This window comes from Crinia signifera, chromosome 1 (genome assembly GCF_055691185.1).
Source record: "Crinia signifera chromosome 1, ASM5569118v1, whole genome shotgun sequence".
NCBI lineage: Eukaryota > Metazoa > Chordata > Amphibia > Anura > Myobatrachidae > Crinia > Crinia signifera.
This window is the reverse complement of record NC_139217.1, coordinates 350,894,906-350,918,015: the sequence shown is the minus strand read 5'-3', so window position 1 is coordinate 350,918,015 and position 23,110 is coordinate 350,894,906. Positions and strand designations below refer to the sequence as shown.

At 45.1% G+C, this 23,110-nt stretch overlaps 1 protein-coding gene across 1 annotated transcript; it reads left to right on the top strand.

The window, feature by feature from the left end:
- The first annotated feature begins 2,818 nt into the window (after nucleotides 1-2,818).
- On the top strand, nucleotides 2,819-10,618 carry PLA2G1B (phospholipase A2 group IB). Its single transcript, XM_083158397.1, has 4 exons — nucleotides 2,819-2,938; nucleotides 5,207-5,366; nucleotides 8,181-8,308; nucleotides 10,428-10,618. The coding sequence occupies exons 1-4, from the start codon at nucleotides 2,905-2,907 to the stop codon at nucleotides 10,544-10,546; spliced, it is 441 nt and encodes a 146-aa protein (XP_083014523.1). The 5' UTR covers nucleotides 2,819-2,904; the 3' UTR covers nucleotides 10,547-10,618.
- The last annotated feature ends 12,492 nt before the right edge of the window (nucleotides 10,619-23,110 follow it).

Sequence of the window (23,110 nt, the reverse complement as noted above, 5' to 3'; positions counted from 1 at the left end):
GGTTATTCGTATGTTAAGTAAATAGCATGTATAAGCAGGTTAGGAGGTCATTCCATTTTGCTTGTCACCATGTAGTTAAGCTGAAGGACCCATGGGGGGGGGTACTAGTGGTCCATCATCACTGTGGAACAGTCGGCATGATGATAAGTGAGGTGAAGTCTCACCTCGGGAGTGTTGGCAGACACTTAATGCACGTCTCGGGGGCGTAGGGGTTAGCCCACTAGGAGATGTGGGACAGAGCCCACTCTGGTTTTAGCTGCGAATAAGGCCCGTGAGGATATCCAAGCTTCTGGCTGGGACCATCAACCACAGTCCAGCCTGTGGGCGGGTGTAATAGGTAGTTGTTGCAGAGCGCCAGATAGATAAAGGGAGGCAGAACAATGTCCCCAGTCCCGACTGCAGTACTCAAATAGCTAGGTGGGACCAGCGGCCTCACATGCTGTCTCTGTGACAGAAGGCCCCAGGGGAATGCCGCTAGTGGGCCGGCAGGTGTATCCCCCCACCCCGGTGCTGTGGCAGCCCAGTGAGGGACAGGTAGGGAGCCTGCCCTGTATAACAGTTGATGGGGGTCCCATCTGCCCACGAACCCCAAGTGATCACAGGCTAAAAAGCTCTGCCTCACCTAAGATGGCCGCCGGGTCTGCTATGTACGGATCCCCTGTACCTCTAACCTGTCACCCGCTGTGAAACGGGTATTTGGGGGACTCAGAGTGGTCTCCGCTGCTGTGGGGGGGCGACACCAGTCCCCCAGGGTCCTCCGGATGCTGCAGAGGGGGTTTGCGGGTGCCGCGCGCGCCGTGGAGCCCGAATCCCGGGTCGGCTCCAAAATCTAGTCCCCGGCTTCCGGCTAAGGGTAGGCCGCAGTCCGCAGCAGCCGTGAAAACGGCTCCCCGACTCCGCAGCTTCGCCCGTAGTGCCTCTCCGGGTGTAGGAGGGAGAGCTGGCTAGGTGCCAACCGCCTGTAAGAGCCATCTGGGGCTCTAGATGATGCCATGTCTGATCGGCTTCTCGGTCAGGCCACGCCCCCCGGAGTTTTGTTTGTTATCTAGCAACCTTACATATATATACTAAGAATTGCACTGATGGAAATCCTCCTATGGTTTGCCCATTATCTTACTGTAGTACTTTTAGCCCTTAGTGTACGAGAAGCTGACATGGATTCTCTAGGACGATATTGAGCCAGGATTGGGTCTAGACTATAACTAAAGGTGTGTACACACAGAGTGATTTGGAAAATGATTCAATGTCTTTAACGTTTTCCTCTGAACTCATGCACAAACGATTTGGTGTCAAATGACGAACGATTGAGCAAACGATTACACATGAACGATTGATCGTTAGCGATGGTAGAGGGGAGTGGGAGACGGTCATTCAGCTTTACCAAATCGTTCATCGTGCATACATATGAAACAATCGGTACACATTGCTAAAGATTGGTCTATGATCTTTCTGCATGCAGGAAAGATCATAGACCTCTACCAACGACCGCCGGGTACGTGCATCAGCATCTATATCACTCATACACACAGAATGATTTGAGAGATTGGTCATTTCAATTGGTCCGGAACACCCAGATCTTTTGCCAAATCGCTCCGTGTGTACGCATCTTAAGGTGTCCAATGTTTTCATACATACTTTCCTAATAATTTGGTCAACATTTTTGGTATTGTCTTTCCTTAAATACTGATAAATACTGATAAATCAACTCTACTCTACCTGCCTGAGTAGTTGTACCTGATGCACTGATGTATCAGTGTTTCCGGTTACCCTGACGCTTAAACTAGAACGGGAAATCCAGTGAGTATTGCAGAATTGGGGAATAATAATAATAATTTAGCTTTAAATCATTACTATTAATATTTTCCACAAAAGCTTCCAAATCTAGCTTCACACCCTCCCAGATAATACCTATGTCATGAATATATCTTTAACCCTTTCAGGTCCAACGTCTAGTTAGGCTCAACCACCCTAGTGCTAGTAGCAGATCCAGTGGTGAGCCCAGGGTTACCGACTTTATTATTCTCCTCCCCGGGAGAAGCCCGGAGAGGAGAGTTTCAGCAGCCGCTCAGGGGGCGGGGCTTAAGAGTGACATCACTAAGCCCCGCCCCATGATGATAAACCAGCGCATTCATGGATCTCCGTGAAGGGGGCGGGGCTAAAATGACGCGATTGTGCCGTTTTAGCTCCGCCCCCTCCTCTGAGACCCAAGGATTGCGGCATTTTAATGCCGCAATCCGGGGGACAACGGGGGTCCCCCCTGAATCCGGGAGGGTTGCCCACCCTTCCGGGGGGCCGGGAGGGGGACCCGATTTTCGGGAGACTCCCGGAAATTCCGGGAGGGTCGGCAACCCTGGGTGAGCCACTTTAAAATAAGAACATTAACATCTTTCAACATTCAATGTAGACCGTTTTTGAAGGGGAAAAAAAATACAATTAATTTAAACATTTATTTTAAACCACACAGTTTGAATTGAAAAAAATATATATATTGGATTGAAAAAGGTAAATAGCAAAACAGAAAAAATAGAAAACATTATATTATTTGTGCATTTTGCTCCCAGCAACTCATAAAATATTCTGAAAGCTTAGTGCAAATATAATGTTTATTTTGTACAGTACGTGTTCTATATTATGTGCCCTATACTGGTATTGAAAAGTCAATATACAAGAGACTGGTTATGTGGAAGGGAAACGTTATCATCTCTGTTTTTATTAAATATATAGGACTTTTTGTAACAGTAGAAAACTTGTTCAAGGTCCTATTCCTTCTATCTGTCATATCTGAAGTGAGAAAATGTGCACTTGGCAGCATTTGGTTCTCAGCCTTTGACGTCTCGAGATTGTGAAGGTCACCGTTTTACTATATAAAGGGGGAAAGGTTAAACATGCATTGAGTTTGCCATCATGATGCTCCGTTTCCTTGCTGTTCTCATTGCAGGTAGGTTTACCGGTATATAGAGGAACAATATAACCGTTACTGTCACACATTATCATCTATTCAGTGTTATCGATAAAGGTTGGATTGGAAAAGGCAATTTACCATCTATAAATTATATTAGGGCCTTGCTTCTAATGTAGCCTGCTACCAACAGCGATAGAAAAAATGTATATTCGTTTCCTGTCTATAAGTCACTCAGAAGACATCTCAGTCCAGGAGCTGCAGGGAACTGACAAGGAGGTTCACACAACAGAGGGTTCAAATGTGAACTTGGACAGCATATGTTACCATGCAAGAAGTGGACATGCAATTTTGTTGTTTCGCATGCAGGGAACACACTGGCTGCTTTTGCAATGGCAGTATCACAAACATAGGCCCTTATTCAGATCTGAGCACAGTACAAACTTGTTCTCAAAATGGGCAAAACCATGTGCACTGCAGGTGGAGCAGATGTAACATGTATAGGGAGAGTTAGATTTGTGGGAGTTATTTGTTTCTGTGCAGGGTAAATACTGGCTGCATTATTTTTACACTGCAATTTAGATTTCAGTTTCAACACACCACACCCAAATATCCTACAACCTCTCTGCACATATTACATCTGCCCCACCTGCAATGCACATGGTTTTGCCCATATTGAGAATACATTTTTACTGTGATCAGATCTGAATAAGGGCCATAATGTGGCAACTTTATACTATGTGAGTTGAGATACAACTTGTCCACCTTCAGACTGATAAGTGCCATCATGGGGGCTAATTGGATAGCCCCGGGTGAAGTGTATGCATTTATTTTACAAATGCATACACCATCGAAAGAATACAAATGGATTTCTCCATACACTTCAAGGGTAAGCCAAATTTACTATGAGTTCGTATTATGAAACACATAGGCATTTCGGTCATAAAATTATGAAATGAGTAACAAAAATATGAATTAAAAATAAGTCATGGTTGTGAAGGGTATTTCACATGTAAAACATTTACACATGCCAAATTATGCACATGACACTCCAGTAAGACTGAGAATTCACCATAAAATTGTTTTCATATAGTTGGAATCGGTAAACACACATGACCAATAATTATCAAAATACTTGGATGTTTTCATGTATGACAAATATGGGGTATTATTATTACTAAAACCATCTTTAAATAATACTTAACTACTTTAAATAAGGTAATCAACATTTTTATAACCTGTCAATGAAATTCATTCTGTATGAATGCATTAAGAATGTAGACAAAAGGTAAACATTTGAAAAAAATAACCAACGAAATAATAGACACATCGGGGGTGAAATTTAATTGGATGAGAGATTCAGAAAGTGAGAGATTTGGTAAGAAATCTCCAGTTTTTTTAAAGCGGTAATCATTTACACTGCAAAATCAATCTGGTTTTGCAGTGTAAATGATTGCCGCTTTAAAAAAACTGGAGATTTCTTACCAAATCTCTCACTTTCTGAATCTCTCATCCAATTAAATTTACCCCAAGATGTGACATTAACATTTGGGCGAATAATAAATTACGAAAATAAGACTGTGCATAAGGGCACAAGATGTGTGGTGGTTTCTTTTGTGAATGACAAAGAAAAAATTAGTAAAATAAACCCTGTTTATTTAATACTGGCAGGCATCCTAGATAATTATATGTGGTCAGATAAGTAAAATATAAAATAATTCCTTAGCTGCATATAATTGGAGTCCTTTAGACTTTTTTATTTATATATAAAAAGTCCTGTTTCTTTAATAAAAAGAGGAAAATTGTTCCTTATGAAAAAAGTTCACTTAATATTTGGAGGCACTTTTTTGTTGATGGCCTTAACCTTCTGCATCTGAATGCGGAGGAACCTCTAGGGGAGGGGGGGGGGGAGTTGCGACCCACTTGGCCTTACAGAGCCACGCACTGGAGACACAGTACAGGGGTGCTACTGGGAATTGAGGGGCATACACAGGGCCATGCATTGCTATCGCTACAGCCCCTACACATAAAACAATGTAGGGGCATTTTCTAAGTGATCTAGTCAAATTAAGTCAGATCGCTTAGAAAATGCCCTGAAATCGTGTGTAGACCTCATTAGTGAGAATTATATAAACCGCATTTCAGGGACTGTATTGGGCATTTTTTATCCACAGCTGTTCCAAATCTACAGTGTGTCTGGCATTGTGGCTGTTTTTTTAAACTAAATGTTGTTACATATAGAACAACATAAACTACCCACTGTCTCCCTTCCTTGCATACAGTAATGTATCCTTCATTTTGTCCTAGTAACCTGCACCTATGTCTCGGCTGAAAACCGGGCACTCTGGCAGTTCCATAGTTTGATTAAATGTGCCATTCCAAACAGTGAGCCCCTGAAAGAATATAACAATTACGGATGTTACTGCGGACTAGGAGGCAGAGGGACTCCCAAGGACACTCTGGACAGGTGAGTGTACATTAGGAGGCGTTGAGTGAGCAGAAGGACTGTCTCTTTGGGGTTTCCAATCTTGTACACTAACATCACTTCCAATGCTACTTGATACAGCTCTCTGTACACACAAAATAGAAATAGTTGGAGACAAATTGCAATATTGTAGCCATCGACAGTATTGGTTTTCAGTTCTGTCTATAATGATTTCTATTTACCAAATATTTTACAACGTACACTATCAGCTCCAAATACATGGAGTGAGACTGATTGTGTTCATTTACAGTTACTAACATTAATGGGAACTACTTACTGGAAAATAAAAATATAATTCACAGACTGATAATATTTAACACTATACATAATATTTACCATATATACAGTACATCTAGCTCATGACAAGAGAAGATGTTCCATAGTAAGCCCTCCATAAGGGCACAGCCTTTACTAACCTCTTATCCTCTAAAATGGGATGGAGATGCCCAGGCCAGGCCCTGCCTTTTTACTCTCCCCAGTATTGCTGCCTGTGCCAGGGCCATCCATTGGGATCACAGATCTGTGTGTGCCTCTCTGGGCCTCCTGCTCTGTCATGCTCCACCCTCCTCTGGTGACGCCCCCATCTCCATCATGCTACCTCCAGGATGCGGTCATTTGGTCTAAAGCACAGGTCTTCAACCTGTGGCCCTCCAGATGTTGTGGAACTACATGTCCCAGCATGGCCTGACAGTTTTGGCATGCCGTTATAGGAAAAAAATGTGGCAATGCATGTTGGAACATGTAGTTTCACAACATCTGGAGGGCCATAGGTTGAAGACCCATGGAAGCATTATAGTAGACAGCCATTAGGTCGAGAAAAAACACAAGTCATTAGGTCGACACCATTAGGTTGACATGGTAAAGGTCGACATGGGTCTAGGTCGACATAGGAAAAGGTCGACATGGTTCTTGGTCGACAGGTCATTAGTTCGACAGGTCATTAGTTCGACAGGTCATAAGTTCGACAGTGTCTAGGTCGACAGTCAAAAGGACGACATGGGGTTTTTCACAGTTTTTTGAGCTGACATGTGCCGACAGGTGGTATTTCATGCCCTACCATCCACTAGGGCGTGGTGGGAGAATAAAATAGTGTGCCGAGCACAGCGAGGCACCGTGCCCGATGCATTGCAAGCGCACTGTGTCCATGTCGACTATGTTGACATTCAGGTAAAAAAAACGGTGAAAAACCCCATGTCGACCTAGACATTGTCGAACTAATGACCTGTCGAACTAAAGACCTGTCAAACTAATGACCTTTCGACCTAGAACCATGTTGACCTTTTCCCATGTCGACCTAGACCCATGCCGACCTTTTCCCATGTCGACCTAATGACTGTCAACCATCATGCTGTAGACCATATGATCCAAACCCGCTACCTCCACCCAGACGGATGACTCCAGTCTCCTCCACATCTGCCACTAATCAGGATCAATAGTTGAGAATGTGGAGCTTCCTACTGTGGCTGTGAGCATTGCTTTTCAGACCTGAGTCTCACTCCCACACTCCCATTATAAGTTACCACTGCCAGCTTCATGGAAGCTGCTTAGCTGGTCCTGTATTTGACCCTAGGCCCAGCTCCGGGTCGGATCCTCCGCATTGAAAACACATGCAAGTGGAGCATCCACGTCACCATACCTCCCAACATGACCCTCCCCAGGAGGGACACATTGCTCTATTTCTGGACTTGTCACTTCATTTATAATTGCTTTCACCTTGTTGAAGCACCTTTCTTATCAATTAACCTGTGTGAAACAGGTGATGACAATGATACATTAAAAAGGAAGTCCAGGAACAGAGCAATGTGTCCCTCCTGGATGGGGTCATGTTGGAAGGTATGCGTCACCTAGGCCTGCACTGTCCCAGCTGCACACAAGCCTCCATGCCATCTTGGCCCATGCAGCTACTAGTGATTTTTTCATCTGCCATACAGCCTTCACCACCACTTAGGCCTCATAGGGTTACCACCTAGTCCCTTTAATTCCGGACACATGTTAATTACACAGGTTCTGTGGCAGTTTAAAATCAGGTGAAGTGGAGTCTTGAAGTCAGCCAGCCACAGAACCTGTGTAATTAATATGTGTCCGGAATTAAAGGGACTAGGTGGTAACCCTGCCTCATTATCATCAAGGCGCGCCTTTACTCTGGCCTCCATCCAGAGACATATACAGTACACCGTCTCTTCAAGGTGATTTGCTAGTCATGGTAAAATGGAAGCTTGTCCCTTTAAAGTATATGTACACTTGTGGCCAATTTATTTGTGCAGACCTAAATGTAAAAGACCCTACATTTACTAATACTAGAGTTGTTAGTATGTTGCAGATACAGCATATTTCCGCATGAGCATAATGTGAAAAATCCAGACCAGGTTTTAGATCAGCAGCAGCAGCAGCAGCAGCAGCAAGAAAAATAGATCCAGTCCAGGTTTCCTAATTGGTGTAATCTGATTAAACAGCACCTGTGTTCTCCTAATAAAAGGTTTTCCAGGGCATTGCTCTTGATGGATAATTAGCTGCCCAAGTGATAGGCTGGGGTGTGGGCTACGGTAGGGACCACTGGAGTTTTCTGAAATGTTTGTACTATGCTGTGACACCTGTATGCTTCAATGCTGTAACTGTTCTTGCTGTGCTCATTTACCTGGTATGCTGTTCATCTGATCCAGTGTATTTGCTTCCTTGTCACTTTGCATTTTCATTTTGATATTAAAATAGTACAATCTACAATTATTACCCTTTATATAATATCTGTAGTCAGTCCATTCTCTCAGCTGATTGCAGCTTCCATTATTGTCTATACAGATGCTGTGAGGTCCATGATAACTGCTATTCACAAGCCATGGCTCTCTCTAGCTGTGGTGGGCTATTAGATAATCCATATACCAGGAGTTACCAGTACACCTGTTCTGGAACAAGTATCACCTGTACATGTAAGTACTCACACATTGGAATTATATGACGTCAACTACTTCTTGTTTTGCTGCTACTGACCTTTTCTTTATATATATATATATATATATATATATATATATATATATATATATTTGCATCATATAGTTAGTTATTGAACAAGATACTCTATTATAGGGAATTGGATTAAAGCTGGAATGGTCCGGAATACAGTATACCAGACCGCAATGGCGCCCTAAAGCTGTGGTGTTCTCTGTGTGTATGTGCACATCTATTACACACAGCAAATAGTGCAGGGAGATATTACAGCACCCTCCTGAATCACAGATATGGCACTCAGGCAGAGGGAATGGGAGCAGCACGTCTGGAACATTACGGACTCCAGACCAAACCTGCTTCCTATAGCGAACTTTGCCCTGGAGCTTTCTGTGCCCCTCCCCATGTATGTGACAGCTGTCATGCAGTCAGATCTGCCAGGAGGTGTACACGGAGAGCTCCACAGCGGCAGAGGGCAATGCAGGTAGCTGGTCCAGTGTTTACAGATTTCAATTTATACCCTATTATAGTTCATGAAAAATACAGCTATATTGTTAGACAGGGCTTCCTGGAGAGGTGGTGGAACTCATTTCTCATGCCCCTTATTCATGTTACGCTACACAATAGTTCTCCATATACAAAATGTCCACAGTAATAATGCACTTTACACATAATGCTGATAATAGTGCCCTTTATACATATAACACCCACAGTATTAGTGCCCCTTTTACACTTAATGCCAGTGGTGGCTCTTACCCTTTTGGAGGAGGGGGGCTGCTGCAATGCGCCCCCCCCCTCTGCTGCCACTGCCGCCGTGCTCTCTGTATCTTCTGGTCCTGGCCGCAGGTCGACTGCACGGGGCAATAACTTCATACATACTGTGCATGCGATGGCCCAAGCCTTGATGGGCTGCCTTTGCAGCAGCCCCCGAAACCTTAATCAGGTTCCCGGGTCCGGCGCATGCACAGAAACCGTTTTGGGGGCTGCCGGGCTTTTGCGCACAGGCAGGCATCCCGGAGGGAGGGAACACCCCCCAATGGGACTGCCTTGGTGACTGGCAGGTCGAACTTCCAATAGGAAGTCACTGCCAGTTACATTGAAGCCAGAGCAGTCTCATAGACTACATCTGGCTTCACCTTAGGCAGAGACAGAGGCAGATTTTACCTGGGGGGGGGGCTGCAGCCCTGCAGCCCAAAGGTAACACCCGCCACTGCTTAATGCCTACAGTAGTGCCCCTTATAGACATATTTGCCACTGTCACTCTAGTAGTTCACCACCTGTGTCATAGTAACATATGGGCAGCTGTAGTAAGCCTTAAAAAGAGATAAACGCTAGGGTGATAAAGAGTGAATGGTGTCTGCTGACACAACCTCTTCCTGAAGAGATTTCCATACTTTTACTGACTTAACTCTAAAAAGCCTTTCTCCTCTAGTCTGAGCGCATGCCCACATGTCTTAGTCTCTTTCCTCAAAGTAAATAGGGGATGCAGTTACAATCCCGGCGGTCGGGATCCCGGCATTCGGAATCCCGACCGCCGAAATCCCGACCGCCGAAATCCTGACCGCCGAAATGCCGACACATTCTCCCTCTGTGGGTGTCCACGACACCCCTGGAGGGAGAATAAATTAGTGTGCCGAGCGTAGCGAGGCACCGGGCCCGCTGCGTGGCGAGCGCAGCGAGCCCGCAAGGGGGGGGGGGGGCGTTCCACGTCCCCCCCTTGTCGGCATTTCGGCTGTCGGGATTCCGGCGCCGGGATTCTGAACGCCGGGATCCCGACCGCCGGGATTCAATACTGAATCCGTAAATAGGATTCCTGACAGTTCCTTTTGGCCCCTGGTATATTTATACATGTTAAGCATGGCTCTTCTTAACTTCAGCTGCGGTGGCATATGCCATGCCAGAATATGCCACTGGGACAGCCTTTTCGTTTGGAATTACTGTGCAGGGTTCTGGTGGAGGTGGAACTAGTTCCCCTTACCATTACAGGGGGTGAAACTCAGTTCTACCCCCATCCTCCCCACAAACATTATGTAAATAATATCATTGATTTAATAAAATGTATCTTTACACATCATAAAAGTGTATCTGTTTGTCTCTCGACAGCTTATAGCGATGCCTGTGCTCAGTTTATCTGCAATTGTGACCGCGCTGCTGCCGTTTGCTTCTCCAGATCTCCATACAACCCAGCCTACAAAGACCTGGACAAAAACAAGAACTGCTAAGTTGTGACCTCTGGTATTCTGTATAAGATCACCAGAACTGACACCAAGTAATAAATATAACCATATACAGTATATGTGTAAGTGTGTGGATCTGTTATATTGTTTCTGTGATGACTATTAGTGGGAAACATGGATTCTCAGCCCTAATAGTACAACTTCAAAAGTTCTCATTATGTTGCCTATTTATGAAGGTCATATTATAGTCAGTCCTATGAAACAGACCATCACAGGTATCACAAATTGCTTGGTTTTTCGTTCACCTTAGATTTATTTGGTAACTACAATAAATGGCTAATTCACAAGTTCTCCCTGGTAGCCAACATGAACTTTATATTTTGCTATCCATTACAGCAAAAATGATATTAAGTGAAGAAGGATAATTGAACCCTTCCACAACAGCCTAGAACAAGTGCATATCTACGGCACAATGATTGTTCTTGGTTAGTAAGGCAGTGCACATGAGCAAGCTATTGCTTACGGGTTTTTTTTCTGCACTGTGAAGGACTCGTTTTGGGTCCACTGCTCAGGACAGAGATGGTGATAAATGGCGAACAACAATAAATTCTTATTGCTAAAAATGGGAGTGGGTATAAAATTGTTAAAAAAAAAAAAGCCCAGAGGGAAATACAGTAATTTATAAGATTATAATATGGATTTCCAGTTAATCAAATTGAGAGGCAAAAAACAAAGCTCTGGATGATCTTTGTATCTGAATACCTGTCACTAAGATGTAGAATGGTGAGACAGCACAGAATACTGGGCCCTACACACGGGGAGATTTAAAGGCATTTTCTAAGCGATCTAACTAGATGGCTTAATAAATGCCCCTACATCATCCCATGTGTAGGCGTAGTGATAGCCGGAGAACACTGGCACAGCACACAGCACTTTATACAGCGCCATGTGCTGAGCGTTCTGAGCGATCTAGCATCATTCAGAACACTCAGCAAATCTCCCGATGTGTATGCCGCCTTAAGTCTGCAGGGTAGAAAAGGTGAAAATGGGCCAAATAGAGAGAGGAAAGGAGAAGCAAGGAGCTAAGATAAAGCCTAAAGAGGCATTGAGGGATGATAGTAAAGAAAGAAGGAAAAAAAATAAAAGATGGAAGCAGGGGCGTAAGTTCATACCAGGGCACAATCTGCTCCGTTCTGTAGTTGCTTAGGCCTGGATCCATAAATGTTCCACCAAGAACAAAGGTGCATGGCCACACAATAGTGCCCCCAATTCAAATTATGCATCAAAATAGCAAAATCTTATTCCCATTATACAAAAAAAGGGAAAGGACTAGCAATCGCACAGGGAGTTAAATCTAATCAACAGCTGACCCATCAATGAATATGGTATTGTGAATTCACGTATCTGGCTGAGGGTGTGCTACCACGGGACATCAGTTTGTACTGTACTATTCCCATTATACCCCACATACAGTAGGTGTAATACAGGTTAGTTTGTGTAAGGCCAATGATGCTGTCCTTCACACATGATTGACTGGAAGAGGTGTTCACGGAGAAGGCCTGGGGGCCTGGGGCAGTCCGCGTTTCCGGAAATGGGGTCAGCTGGCGTTTCTGGAAGTGGGGGAGTATCGTGGTAGATTCCTTGGCCTTGCAAGCCCGGCTGCGACAGGTAATCTGAGTAAGGTTAGATTTACTCAGGCTGCAGTCACAGAGACAGCGTGCCTGGCGGTCGCAATGTTCCTTTTGAACTGCAATAGCATTTGTGATCGCAGTTTGATGCATAACAAATGCACCTCCTCCTGCATTTGCATTGCTTGCATATCATATATTATTCAAACTGAATAAGGCCCATTGCACTAGCCCGTGATTCATATTACACCACATATTAAAGCCCAAATAAATGCAATGTTTAAGTTCTTCAAACAAAGATTTTGGGCCCGATTCAGAATTGTTCGCTGGACTGCGAGTGTTTGGAGCCCAGCGAGCAGGTAAACTCCGTCCTGCCACCCCACTGAGCCTCCGCTCCTGTTTACAGCTGTGAATGCGTTTGCAGCCATGCACACAGGGTGAAAGTCACTCATCATCGAATGATTTACCCCCTGATCGCAAGCACCCAGAAAGTTACTCAGTGCTGCAAAGTTCATGGGGAGGAGGCTGCTGATGACGTCAGCGGCCCTCCCACCCAACGGCCGGGAACACCTGCACTCCCCAAAACACCCGCAGGGTGTCAATCGCCGTGCGAGCAACCAGCAAAGTCTAGCCTTCAGTGGCTGCCTTTGTACAGATGACTTGCGCATGCATACAGCGTACCGTGCAAATGTGCAGTCATCCGATAATTGATCGTGCTGCGAATTCGCAGGACAGCTGAATCGGGCCCTTTACATGGTAGTCTCCAACAATGAAGTTGGACAATATTCTTTTAAGGTAACAATTTCTTAAAATCTTGAAATCAAATTGGACAAAGACCACGGGTTAAAGTCCCCTCTTTTCAGTATATGTAGCTCACTCCACTCTCCACTCACTCCACTCTCTCTTATTCTCTTGTTGGAGTGGAGTGAGCTACACACAGGGCCGGCGCCACCACTAGGCAAGGTTAGGCATTTGCCTAGGGCGCCGGCCACTGGAGGGCGGTAGTGAGCTGGCCTGGCCAGCAGCAGCAGCAGGAGGACGCTGCTACGCACCACGTCGCTACCGCAGAGGAGAGAGGAGGAACAAGAAGGCGAAGGAAGGCAGCGGCTGCAGAGACCCCACACAGCAACAACAACTGCAGCTTGTGAGTATAATTCGGACCCCTGTCCCCCCCGTCCCCCGCCGGAGCCCGCCCGTGTACATGGCTGCCGGCCTGCTGCCAGCGCTGACAGACAGTAGTCAGTCAGTCGCCCGGACGGTCATCAGGCCTACTACAGTACAGCAGCCAGCGGGAAACTTCGGCGGCGGGCGGCGGCAGCCCCTGCCCCCGCTGCCAAGATCCCTGCTGCGGCTGCACTGCTTCACAGGTACTTGGGGTGCCCCCTTCACTCATTAAAGAGCCGCTGCCCGCCCGCTGCAGGAGGTCGGACGTGATCGTACATGCTGTACGTCCGACCTCCTGATCCGGTCCGATGCGCACGGGACCGCGCATCGGATTGGATCAAATGTGTGTGTGTGTGTGTGGGGGGGGGGGGGGGGCGCCTAGATGCCTTGCACCGGCCCTGGCTACACATACTACTGTGGTTGCTTGTGATACAGTAGCTGTCACCCCATCTGAAAGAGGGGAATTTTACCAGTGATCTTGTCGAATTTGATTCTAAGAAATTGTGATCAGATGCTGATAAACAACAATTGGATACTTCATTGCTGATCTCTGTCATTTGGACATTATATTGTCACATTTTATTATTTTTCTTTTATTTGCCGGCTGGTACATTTTAGGTTTAGTTTTAGCGCACTCTATCATTCTTTTTTTCTGTACTACCCTGTGTGTGTGTGTGTGTGTGTGTGTGTGTATATGTCATCCTTAGGGTCATATATTTGGTGGGGGACAGGATTTGCTTCCGTTTGTCCACATATTTTAGGATTGGAAGCCACAAATAAAGCTTTTGCCTATTTAATGACCATACAACACTGAATGACTAATGCAAGTGTCCCAAAGCACCCCATGGTGACATGGCACACAGTTTGGGAACCACTGCTCTATATAATTATTCCCTACATTACAAATGTTGTCTCCAGGAAATGATTATGAAGTAGCCAGATGGGGGCAGTGTAATGTCATTTTTAAAGACTTGCAGATATTGCCCACATGCTGGATAAAATTGTGCCAAGCAATGGAAGCTGAGACAAAGTGTATGTATGCACTCTGCAATGTTCCCACCATCCAAAAATCCACCTGGCTCTTAAAGACAAGGGAAGGATCTCTGTTACTGTGTTAAGGGGTCTACACATTGGGCGATTTCACAGCATTTTCTAAGCAATCTAATGAGAAAATAAATCTACATCACTGCGTGAGTAGGGGCATAGCGCTAGTGATGCGCATTACTATAGGCCGGCGATTAATATCCAGCATGCTGGGTAAATCTAGTAATCGCCGGTGTCAGGGACAGTGTTCCCACTGGAAAACACTGGCCCTGGCAGATTATTCAGCAGCACATCGCTGTGTGCTGAGCGACCTTGTTGAGCATTCGGAGCGATCGTTCAGAACACTCAGCAAATCTTCCAATGTGTAGGCTCCTTTACTCCGGGGCAGATGTATTAAGCCTGGAGAAGTGATAAAGTGGTGATAAAATGAAAGGTGATTATGCAATAGCCAATCAACTCCTAACTGTCATTTTTCAAACACAGCTGATTGGCTGGTGAGTTATTACCTTCCACTTTATCACCGTTTTATCACTTCTCCAGGCTAAATGCGTCTGCCCCTATGTTACTATAGGCCTTATTCTAGTTCACTCTTTCTGACAAAATCCTTCTTAGATGTACAAAACCATGTGCACTGCAGGGGGGCAGATGTAAAATGTGCAGAGAGAATTAGATTTGGGTGGGGTTTTACTTCAAAGTGAGATCTATATTGCGGTGTAAGAATAAAGCAGTCAGTATTTTCCCTGCACAGAAACAAAATAACTCACCCAAATCTAATTCTCTGTGCACATTTTACATCTGCCCCCCTGCAGTGCACATGGTTTTGTCTATCTAAGAAGGATTTTGTCAGAAAGAGTGAACTAGAATAAGGCCCTATGTGTCACAGTAATGTAAGTGCAGCAGAGTTCTGATATTGGCTGGCAAACCCTTGTTCTATTGCATTCTGTAGTCTGGCTTTATGGAAGCTTACTGGTGGTTTGGCTTAGTTGTAGATATAATAAGTTTTACTATAAAATTAATCATTCTAAATTATAGTAGAGCGTTAAAACTTCAAATCTCAATAATAAAGATAAAAGGGAATGGGCCTCTAAACCTTCTATGAATTCCTAGAATGGAAGATAAACATTCCATACATTCTATAAATGTGCTGTGCAGGAAAGGGCCTCAAATGGCAACAAAATAAAGGAATAACTATAAAATAGCACCGAGTGATGGACACTATTGCAGAACTGACTTCATAAACTTTCAAACAGACTTCATAAGTGAATTTAGTATACAAATAAAATAAATAACCCAGCAGTATATAAGTTGTTTTGTCAATAGGATGTCCAAAAAGTTAGATTTAGAAAGTATTTTCTAGGCTATACGCATTTAACCATTTCTGCATTGCAACAAATTAACAAACCATTCATCCAAATTAATATTAGAGATTTGAGATTGGGTTTTAAATAAGCAAAAGCTGAGTGAGCGTTAAGTATCTATTCTGCTGATAAAGAGAAGGTCAACATGACTGTAGGTCGACAGGGTCATTAGGTTGACACAAGCATTAGGTCAACGTGGGGAAGGTCGACAGTCAAAAGGTTGACATAGAGGTTTTTTTTTAAAAATTGTTCTGAATTTTGACACAGTCAACATGGACACTGAAACGTAGCACCACGTCACTCGGCATATTTTATTCTCCCACCATGCCCTAGTGGATGATAGGGCATGAAATACCGCCTTTAGGCACGTCAGCTCAAAAAATTTGAAAAAACCCCATGTCAACCGTTTAACTGTCGATCTTCTCCATGTTGACCTAATGATTGTGTCAACGTGATGACCCTGTCGACCTAACCCATGTCGATCTACAGTCATGTCAACCTTCCTGCATGTCGACCTTTATTCAAGTCGACCTTAATGCATGGCGACCGAATGCTTGTCGACCAATTGCATGTAGACCTAGTGATCGTATTCCGTGATAAGGGAGGAGAAATTATAAAGTGCCTGGTACTTTATCACCGGTCAATCAGCGCCTGACTGCAGGCTGGGTTTAAAGTCAGAAGGGGCGTGGCTTGGCCGTGCATGTAGGAGGACGCAGGGTGAGTGAGCTCTGCATAAATCCTGTTTTATATCCTGCCTGTGGGAGTTTGGGCACCCCTGTCCTGCTTACAGTTACCCCCGATACTCCCCTGCTGCTACCGAGCTGCTCAGTATCCTCATAAGTCGACTGGCTCCCACTGACTTCCCGGCTTCAGTGTGCTCACGGCCACACACCATCTTGGAAGCTCCGTACACCGGCGCGCATCTCCAGTGGCTCTTCTGCTGTACCCTCTGACTGATTGGCCACTGGTGTTTAGTGCAACATCTTCGCAGGGTGACTGGTGCGGGTTATCTGGCCTGACTATGACTGTCCAACCGGCTTCTGTGTGCTCATAACCAGGTGACGTCTTGGGAGCTCCATCCTGTGGCACACTTCTCTGGTGGCTACCCTGCTCTGCCAATCCTCTTACCCTCTGTTGCACCATCGGACAGGAATCCTGAGGATGGTGATGTTTGGCTGACTGGATTATATCTCAAGTGTCCACCCTTCTTCAATTGCATTTCACTGTGGGACTGCTGTTTAACTGGATACTCATCACCTGCTGGTATTGGAGATACTATTATCCTTTCTACTTGGTGAGCCTTGGCAGTGTGCTAGCCCCGCCATCTTGCCACTGTACTTTGTTTTGGGTATCATTCGATACATCACGATGTCGGTATCTCTGCAGCACATACTTCAGGCCATTACTGCTTCTATTCAGCGGCTCCTTCTTGCAAGTAGAGGCTCCTCCTTTCTATCCTCTAACCTTGGTACACATTCCGTCTATGTCCACAATATCCACTCTTGTGTGCTTAATTGGTGTTTTGTACATTCACAGGAGGTCCCTATTTTATGGGAAATTTTCATTACAGTGTCACCGTCACAGTGTCACCGTCACAGTGTCACAGAAAGGGTTCAGGTGGTCTTTTACAATCCCATAGGTATCTCTTCTCCTGGAGCCTACCGTCTCTCTCAGTGATTTTTTAATCCTACTTTCATTTCTTGATTGTATTTCTATGTACACCTATATTTATTTCACGATTTATTGAGTAAATTGTACACTTTAACATGACAAATCTTCATCTCAGTCTTATTCTTCAACTTCTTACACTCATAACATTCAAACAAATACAGGCAAATAACCAAACATTATCTATGAACCAAAAGGGTCTGGTACACCCTTAATGCAGTGCAGCGCCTATCATCCAACTGACTAACACGGTGAGCGCAGTGTATCCACTTTGTATTTATCAACGGGTGCATTGGCCAGGATAAAGGTTTCTCAGTGCCACCGGCCGGGGAGTGCAGTGACAGCCTGGAGGACTGGAGAGACAGATATGGGGCAAAAAAAAAGAGAAAAACCGGTACAATTGGTTTAGTTTTTATTTGCCGGTACAGGCTGTTAAAAAATGGCAAATTTGGTAGCGATGGAGGGTATACTATGGTGCATTTTTTATGTGTTCTGTGTGTGTGTGTGTGTTCTAGTGTATGTGGGTGTGTGTATCTGTCCAATGCATAAGTGTGTGAGGTGTGCTACTTATATACAGTATGTGTGTGTAGGTGTGTTATGTGCGTGTGTGTTGTGTGTTTGTATCTGTCCAATGAGTATGTGCCAAGGGAGTAACTACCATAAGTGCAAGGGGTGCAGCTGCTATGCATACATTTATCAGTTGCTAAATAGGGGGCCATTACAAACTTTTGCTCTGGGGCCCACGAATATCTAGGTACGCCTCTAGTAAGTGCGTAAGGTGTGCTGAGTATATATGTGTGTGTAGTGTGCTGTGTGTATCTGTGCAATGTTTAAGTGTGTGTGTTCTGTGTGTTTCAGGATCTGTGCAATGTTCACGTGTGTGTGTGTTTTTTTGTGTTGTACTGTGAGTGGTGAGTTATGTGTGTATGTAGTGTGTATCTGTCCAATGTGGAAGTGTGTGAGGTGCGCTATGTTTATATGTGTGTGTAGTGTGCTGTGCATATTCTGGCAATGTTTAAGTCATACTTGCCTACCTGACCCTCTCCATGCGGGAGAAAATGCTCTGTTCCTGGGCTTCCCCGGTAATGTATGATTGCCATCACCTGTGGTGAAACACCTTTACCTAGCTCCCCACAGGTGATGGCAATCATACGTTACCGGGGAAGTCCAGGAACAGAGCATTTTCTCCCGCATGGAGAGGGTCAGGTAGGCAAGTATGGTTTAAGTGTGTGTGTGTTCTCTGTGTTTCAGTCTCTGTACAATGTTTAAGTGTGTGTGTTCTGTTTGTGGGTGTGTGTTGTAGTGTATGTGGGTTTGTGTTGTACTGCATGTGGTGTATTATGCATACCTCCCAACTGTCACGATTCCGTCGGGACAGTCCCGATTTTCGGGTCCTGTCCCGACGTCCCACCCGCGGCAGGCATTGTCCCGCTGCGGGGGGTGGCAGTTGGGAGACCCCCCAATCTAGTAGAATAGACGCTGTGTTAATAAACTTGTGTTTCATCCGGACACAAGTTGGGAGGTATGTATTATGTGTGTGTGTTCTGTTGTGTGCATCTGTCCAATGTGTAAGTGTGTGAGGTGCGCTATGTATATATGTGTGTTGTGTGCTATGTGTGCATATGCGGTGTACTGTGTGTGTGTGTGTGTGTGTGTGTGTGTACAATGTGTAAGTGTGTGGTATATCATGTATATCCTCGATTATTCCTAATTGTTTAAAGCCTTCACCATAATGTTAGAATGTGTCATTCATACTCAATGACAGCAATGAAATCAGGTGTTGAGTTGTTCCTTCGTTATCCGTTTCCCAGATCATTGAGCTTTTTTGCAGCTCATCAATCAAGGCAAATTAAACCTTGGTGTTTTTTTAAATTCTAAGTGAAATTTCCAAAAAAAAAACAAAAAAAAAAAAACAGCTTCGAGATGCACACCACCGGGTCCAGAGGTACCTTGTTGCTGAATTTGGTGACTCTCAGTGCTAAGTTGTGTCTGCAATGTGACAGACACGCACACACACGCACACACACACTCTTCAACGTATAATATAAAAGATATACAGTATATACTGTACGCACACACACATAATATTTGATGCATGTCTCTGTCGAAGAACTACTGTCTGTTTTAGTTTGGGTTTTCTTCTTTTTTTCTTTGGAAAAATCAATATAAAATACTCTATTTTAAAAAAAGGACAGTTAGGAGCTGATTGGCCAGTGATAAAGTACCAGGCACTTTATCGCTTCCCCTCCCTTATCACTGCTTTATACATCTACCCCACAGTAAAGCTTGCCATACATCTAAAGATTTATTGTCAGATCTGGCTGGTTGGAACAAAAACCAGTTAATGGATCAGAGCAAAAGACAGTTGACTATTTGCTTCAAAATGCTGGAAAACTGTCATTCATACAGTATATTAACAGGTTTTTGTTCCAACCAGCCAGATCTGACAGGAAATGTGTAGATGTATGGCCAGCTTTAGTGGCCAGGGAGCTTACAACTGACAGTCCGAGCAAACAAAGGTTTATTCAGATGATCAATGTCTGTCTATTATTATTATTATTATTATTATTATTATTATTATGTAACTTAGAAACAAAATGTGTGCAGAATCATTTAGTTCTCAGTATATAGATAGGATACATTCTGATACATATTGGCCCTCATTCAGGTTCCCTCACTCCCCTGCACACAGGGCAGCGATGTTTCAAACATACAACAAAATCTGGTACTTGTGTAGTTTCACGGCGCCAGCATGGCGCCGTGCTACTTCCGGGTTCTACGCTCGCCACAAAATATGTCAAAAAAAGTAACTTAACTCCATGCCAACATGGATAGTTGATACCCCCCCCTATCCATGTTGGCATGGAGTTGATTTTAAATAGCGTGGCGAGCGTAGCGAGCCACCAGCGTGGGCGAGCGAAGCGAGCCCCGCAAGGGGACTCAGACGTGAAACTACACAAGTACCCAAAATCTTTAGCTATCTTACTTCCACTTCAATTTATTTTATTTGTTATTATGTCTGTATTCCTATATATTGGAGATTTTGTTTTGCACGATTAAAAATCCTTGGAGTGCCGCCGCCTGCCTGCCTGCTGTTTCTCTCTACAATACCGATCCGGAGGGCACCCAGGTATATGTCCATTAGTGTCGGAGTGCCGATCCGCTTCACCTTTCTATATATATATATATATATATATATATATATATATATATATATATATTTATTAAGCATAGATGCCCGGCACTCTGCTTGAGGGTTAGCAACTTGTGCGGTGCGCTGAATTCCCCGATGGGATAGATAGTCATTCAGTTTGGTCACAGGCACTCGCAGCATTCAGCATTTGTAATCCCAAAGGAAATAAAGAGACCCACTCGGGTGAGTTATGCCAATGTTTCGGGTCCTTGACCCTTTATCAAGACATGTTAACAGCATACTGTATATCAGATATCTTTGCTACTTATTACTGAGGCTCATCTGATTACCCATTACTACTGTACACCGTGTACTAACTGGTAACACCAATCCAGTCTGTCTCTTGCATCCTTGGTCTCCTGACTTTTCTGTATGTGTGCAGGTGAGCCTGTCTCCAACTTCATCTGTGTCTTGACCTCCACACTACTGGCTCAATGTCAGCTGCTGCCTACTGTAGTAGCCTGTTAACAAGAACATACCTAATACTAACATAAAACTATAAACCAGTGGTGTAACTACGGTAGGTGCAAGGGATTGAGCAACTATGGGGCCCGCAGTGCCCCCTGCACCCAATCTATAGAAGGGCCCCCACTGCACTATGCCAGGGGTCACAGGAGCCCAACACCAAAATATTGGAGATCTTAGAAATCCCCACAGCAGCCACAGCACCATTCTCCTCTAGGGAAAGGGAAGTAGAGCTTGACCTCCCTTTTCTGGGCACTGTTCCTATTGGGTGTGGTATATGGTCCCGACAGTCGTGATCCCGACAGTCATTAGCCCGACGTCGGGATTCCGACTGGCCGGACTCAGACAGCATGACGAGTGCAACAAAGTCCCTTGCGAGCTCGCTGCGCTCACCACGCTGCTCTCCCTCTATGGGGGTCGTGGACCCCCGCGAGGGAGAATAGCCGGTTGCCGTCGGGACCCCTAGTGTCAGGGTTTTGACTGTCGGGATCCTGATGTCGGGGTAATGACTGTCGGGATCCCGACTGTCGGGAAACTGTCCGGCACCCATTCCTATGGGAGTCCTCCAATGACTTAGCCATGCCTCCAGTCTCACACCTGACATTACCGGTTGGGTGGCTCCATGGGGCTGTGCCGCTAAGCCCTCGCTGAGCCCGGTTTGCAGCCTGGAGACCTCTGCCACAATAATCAAATTTGGCCTGTACTTGGGTCCCACATTCCCCCATCACTGACACCCTACAGCTATCCCAAAGGTGGATTGGAACACACGTTAAATACCCAGGAGCCTTGTACCCACCTACCCCCCCCCCCTCTGTATTGACCCCTGTACCCAGTGGCATATTTATACTGGGTGGAATGTGTACAGTGCATATGGACCCCAGAGTCCCAGGGGAGCCCACATCCAAACACACTGCACCCATTCTTTTAATGCTTACTAGAGACAGGATTATATGCATTTGCATATGCATTTGCATATTTTGCCGATTCTCACTTGTTATTGCATATTTTACCTTAAATCTAGTGATGGTGCATATTTTAGGCCCTGCCCCCTTTCCATCCGCGAGTCACAGCACTGCTTTGCCCTGCTGCTGCTGGCCAGGAAGTGGTAGAGTGTGCAGGCTGGGGCAATATGTGCGCAGAGTGGGGAACCTTGGATGTACGCTATGTCTGACACTGCTCTAGGCTGCCAATCCATGTTGATAAAAGTCTGTCAGGCCGGATGCCATTATGAAGCTCCTGAACCTTTGCCTGCCCCTGGCCTGGGACTTTACACCAAGAGACAGACTTCTGCAGCAGAGGTGGAGGGCAGAAGGGTTGTAACATCACGCGGCGCAGAGGAAATGCCGTGTCACAGTGAGTATGCGGTACAGGGAGGAAACCTTCCACTGCGCCGCCCTCACACTCTATGCTGCGCGCTGGAGATAAGGGTCCGTGTAGTTGATGCAAGAAAAGCTTTGGACGCTGCCGTATGCTGTAGCAGCCAGCATACTGACATCTGCAGATGCTGTGGGCCTATTTTTGAGGATTATTTGCAACTAATTGTATGCTGATTTTTAAATAAATAAGTTAAAAATTACTTTTTTTATTTTTTAATGTAGCATATTTTAACACTTTTCATGCATATTTTAAGTATGTTTCATGCATATTTCCATGCATATTTCAAGCTTTTTTTGTTGCATATAATTCTGTCTCTAATGCTTACCCTCCGTAGTCCCGCAACGCCGGCCTCAGTGCTGCTGAAATCCCTGGAATGATGTCCGCCATGTCATTTCTCCGGTGATCTGCACATGTGCAGTAGGGTCTGCGCGCTCTAGTGCTCAGACCCTTCACTGCTGCAGCTGCAGAGATCTTTGCAAAAAATAGCCGCCACCCGATTTTTCCACTCTAGTGGAGGGGTCCTGGCCGGAGTAGGCTGCGCATGGGCCTCCTCTAACCGTAATATGCTTCTGCCTGTACCCCATATCTCTGTGTGTATGTGACACCCTATACCACCCCCTGCTCATGTAGGACACACCGTACATCCCTTACCTGTGTGTGTGACACAATGTAACCCTCTACCCTCCTCGCTGTGTGTGACACAGTGTACAGC

What these genes read in the sequence shown, in the direction of transcription:
- PLA2G1B (XM_083158397.1), top strand. Translation starts at nt 2,905, where the DNA reads ATGATGCTCCGTTTCCTTGCTGTTCTCATTGCAG. An exon ending in CCCAAGGACACTCTGGACAG is followed by an intron (nt 5,367 to 8,180) that starts GTGAGTGTACAT and finishes TTGTCTATACAG; the next exon opens with ATGCTGTGAGGTCCATGATA. An exon ending in AACAAGTATCACCTGTACAT is followed by an intron (nt 8,309 to 10,427) that starts GTAAGTACTCAC and finishes GTCTCTCGACAG; the next exon opens with CTTATAGCGATGCCTGTGCT.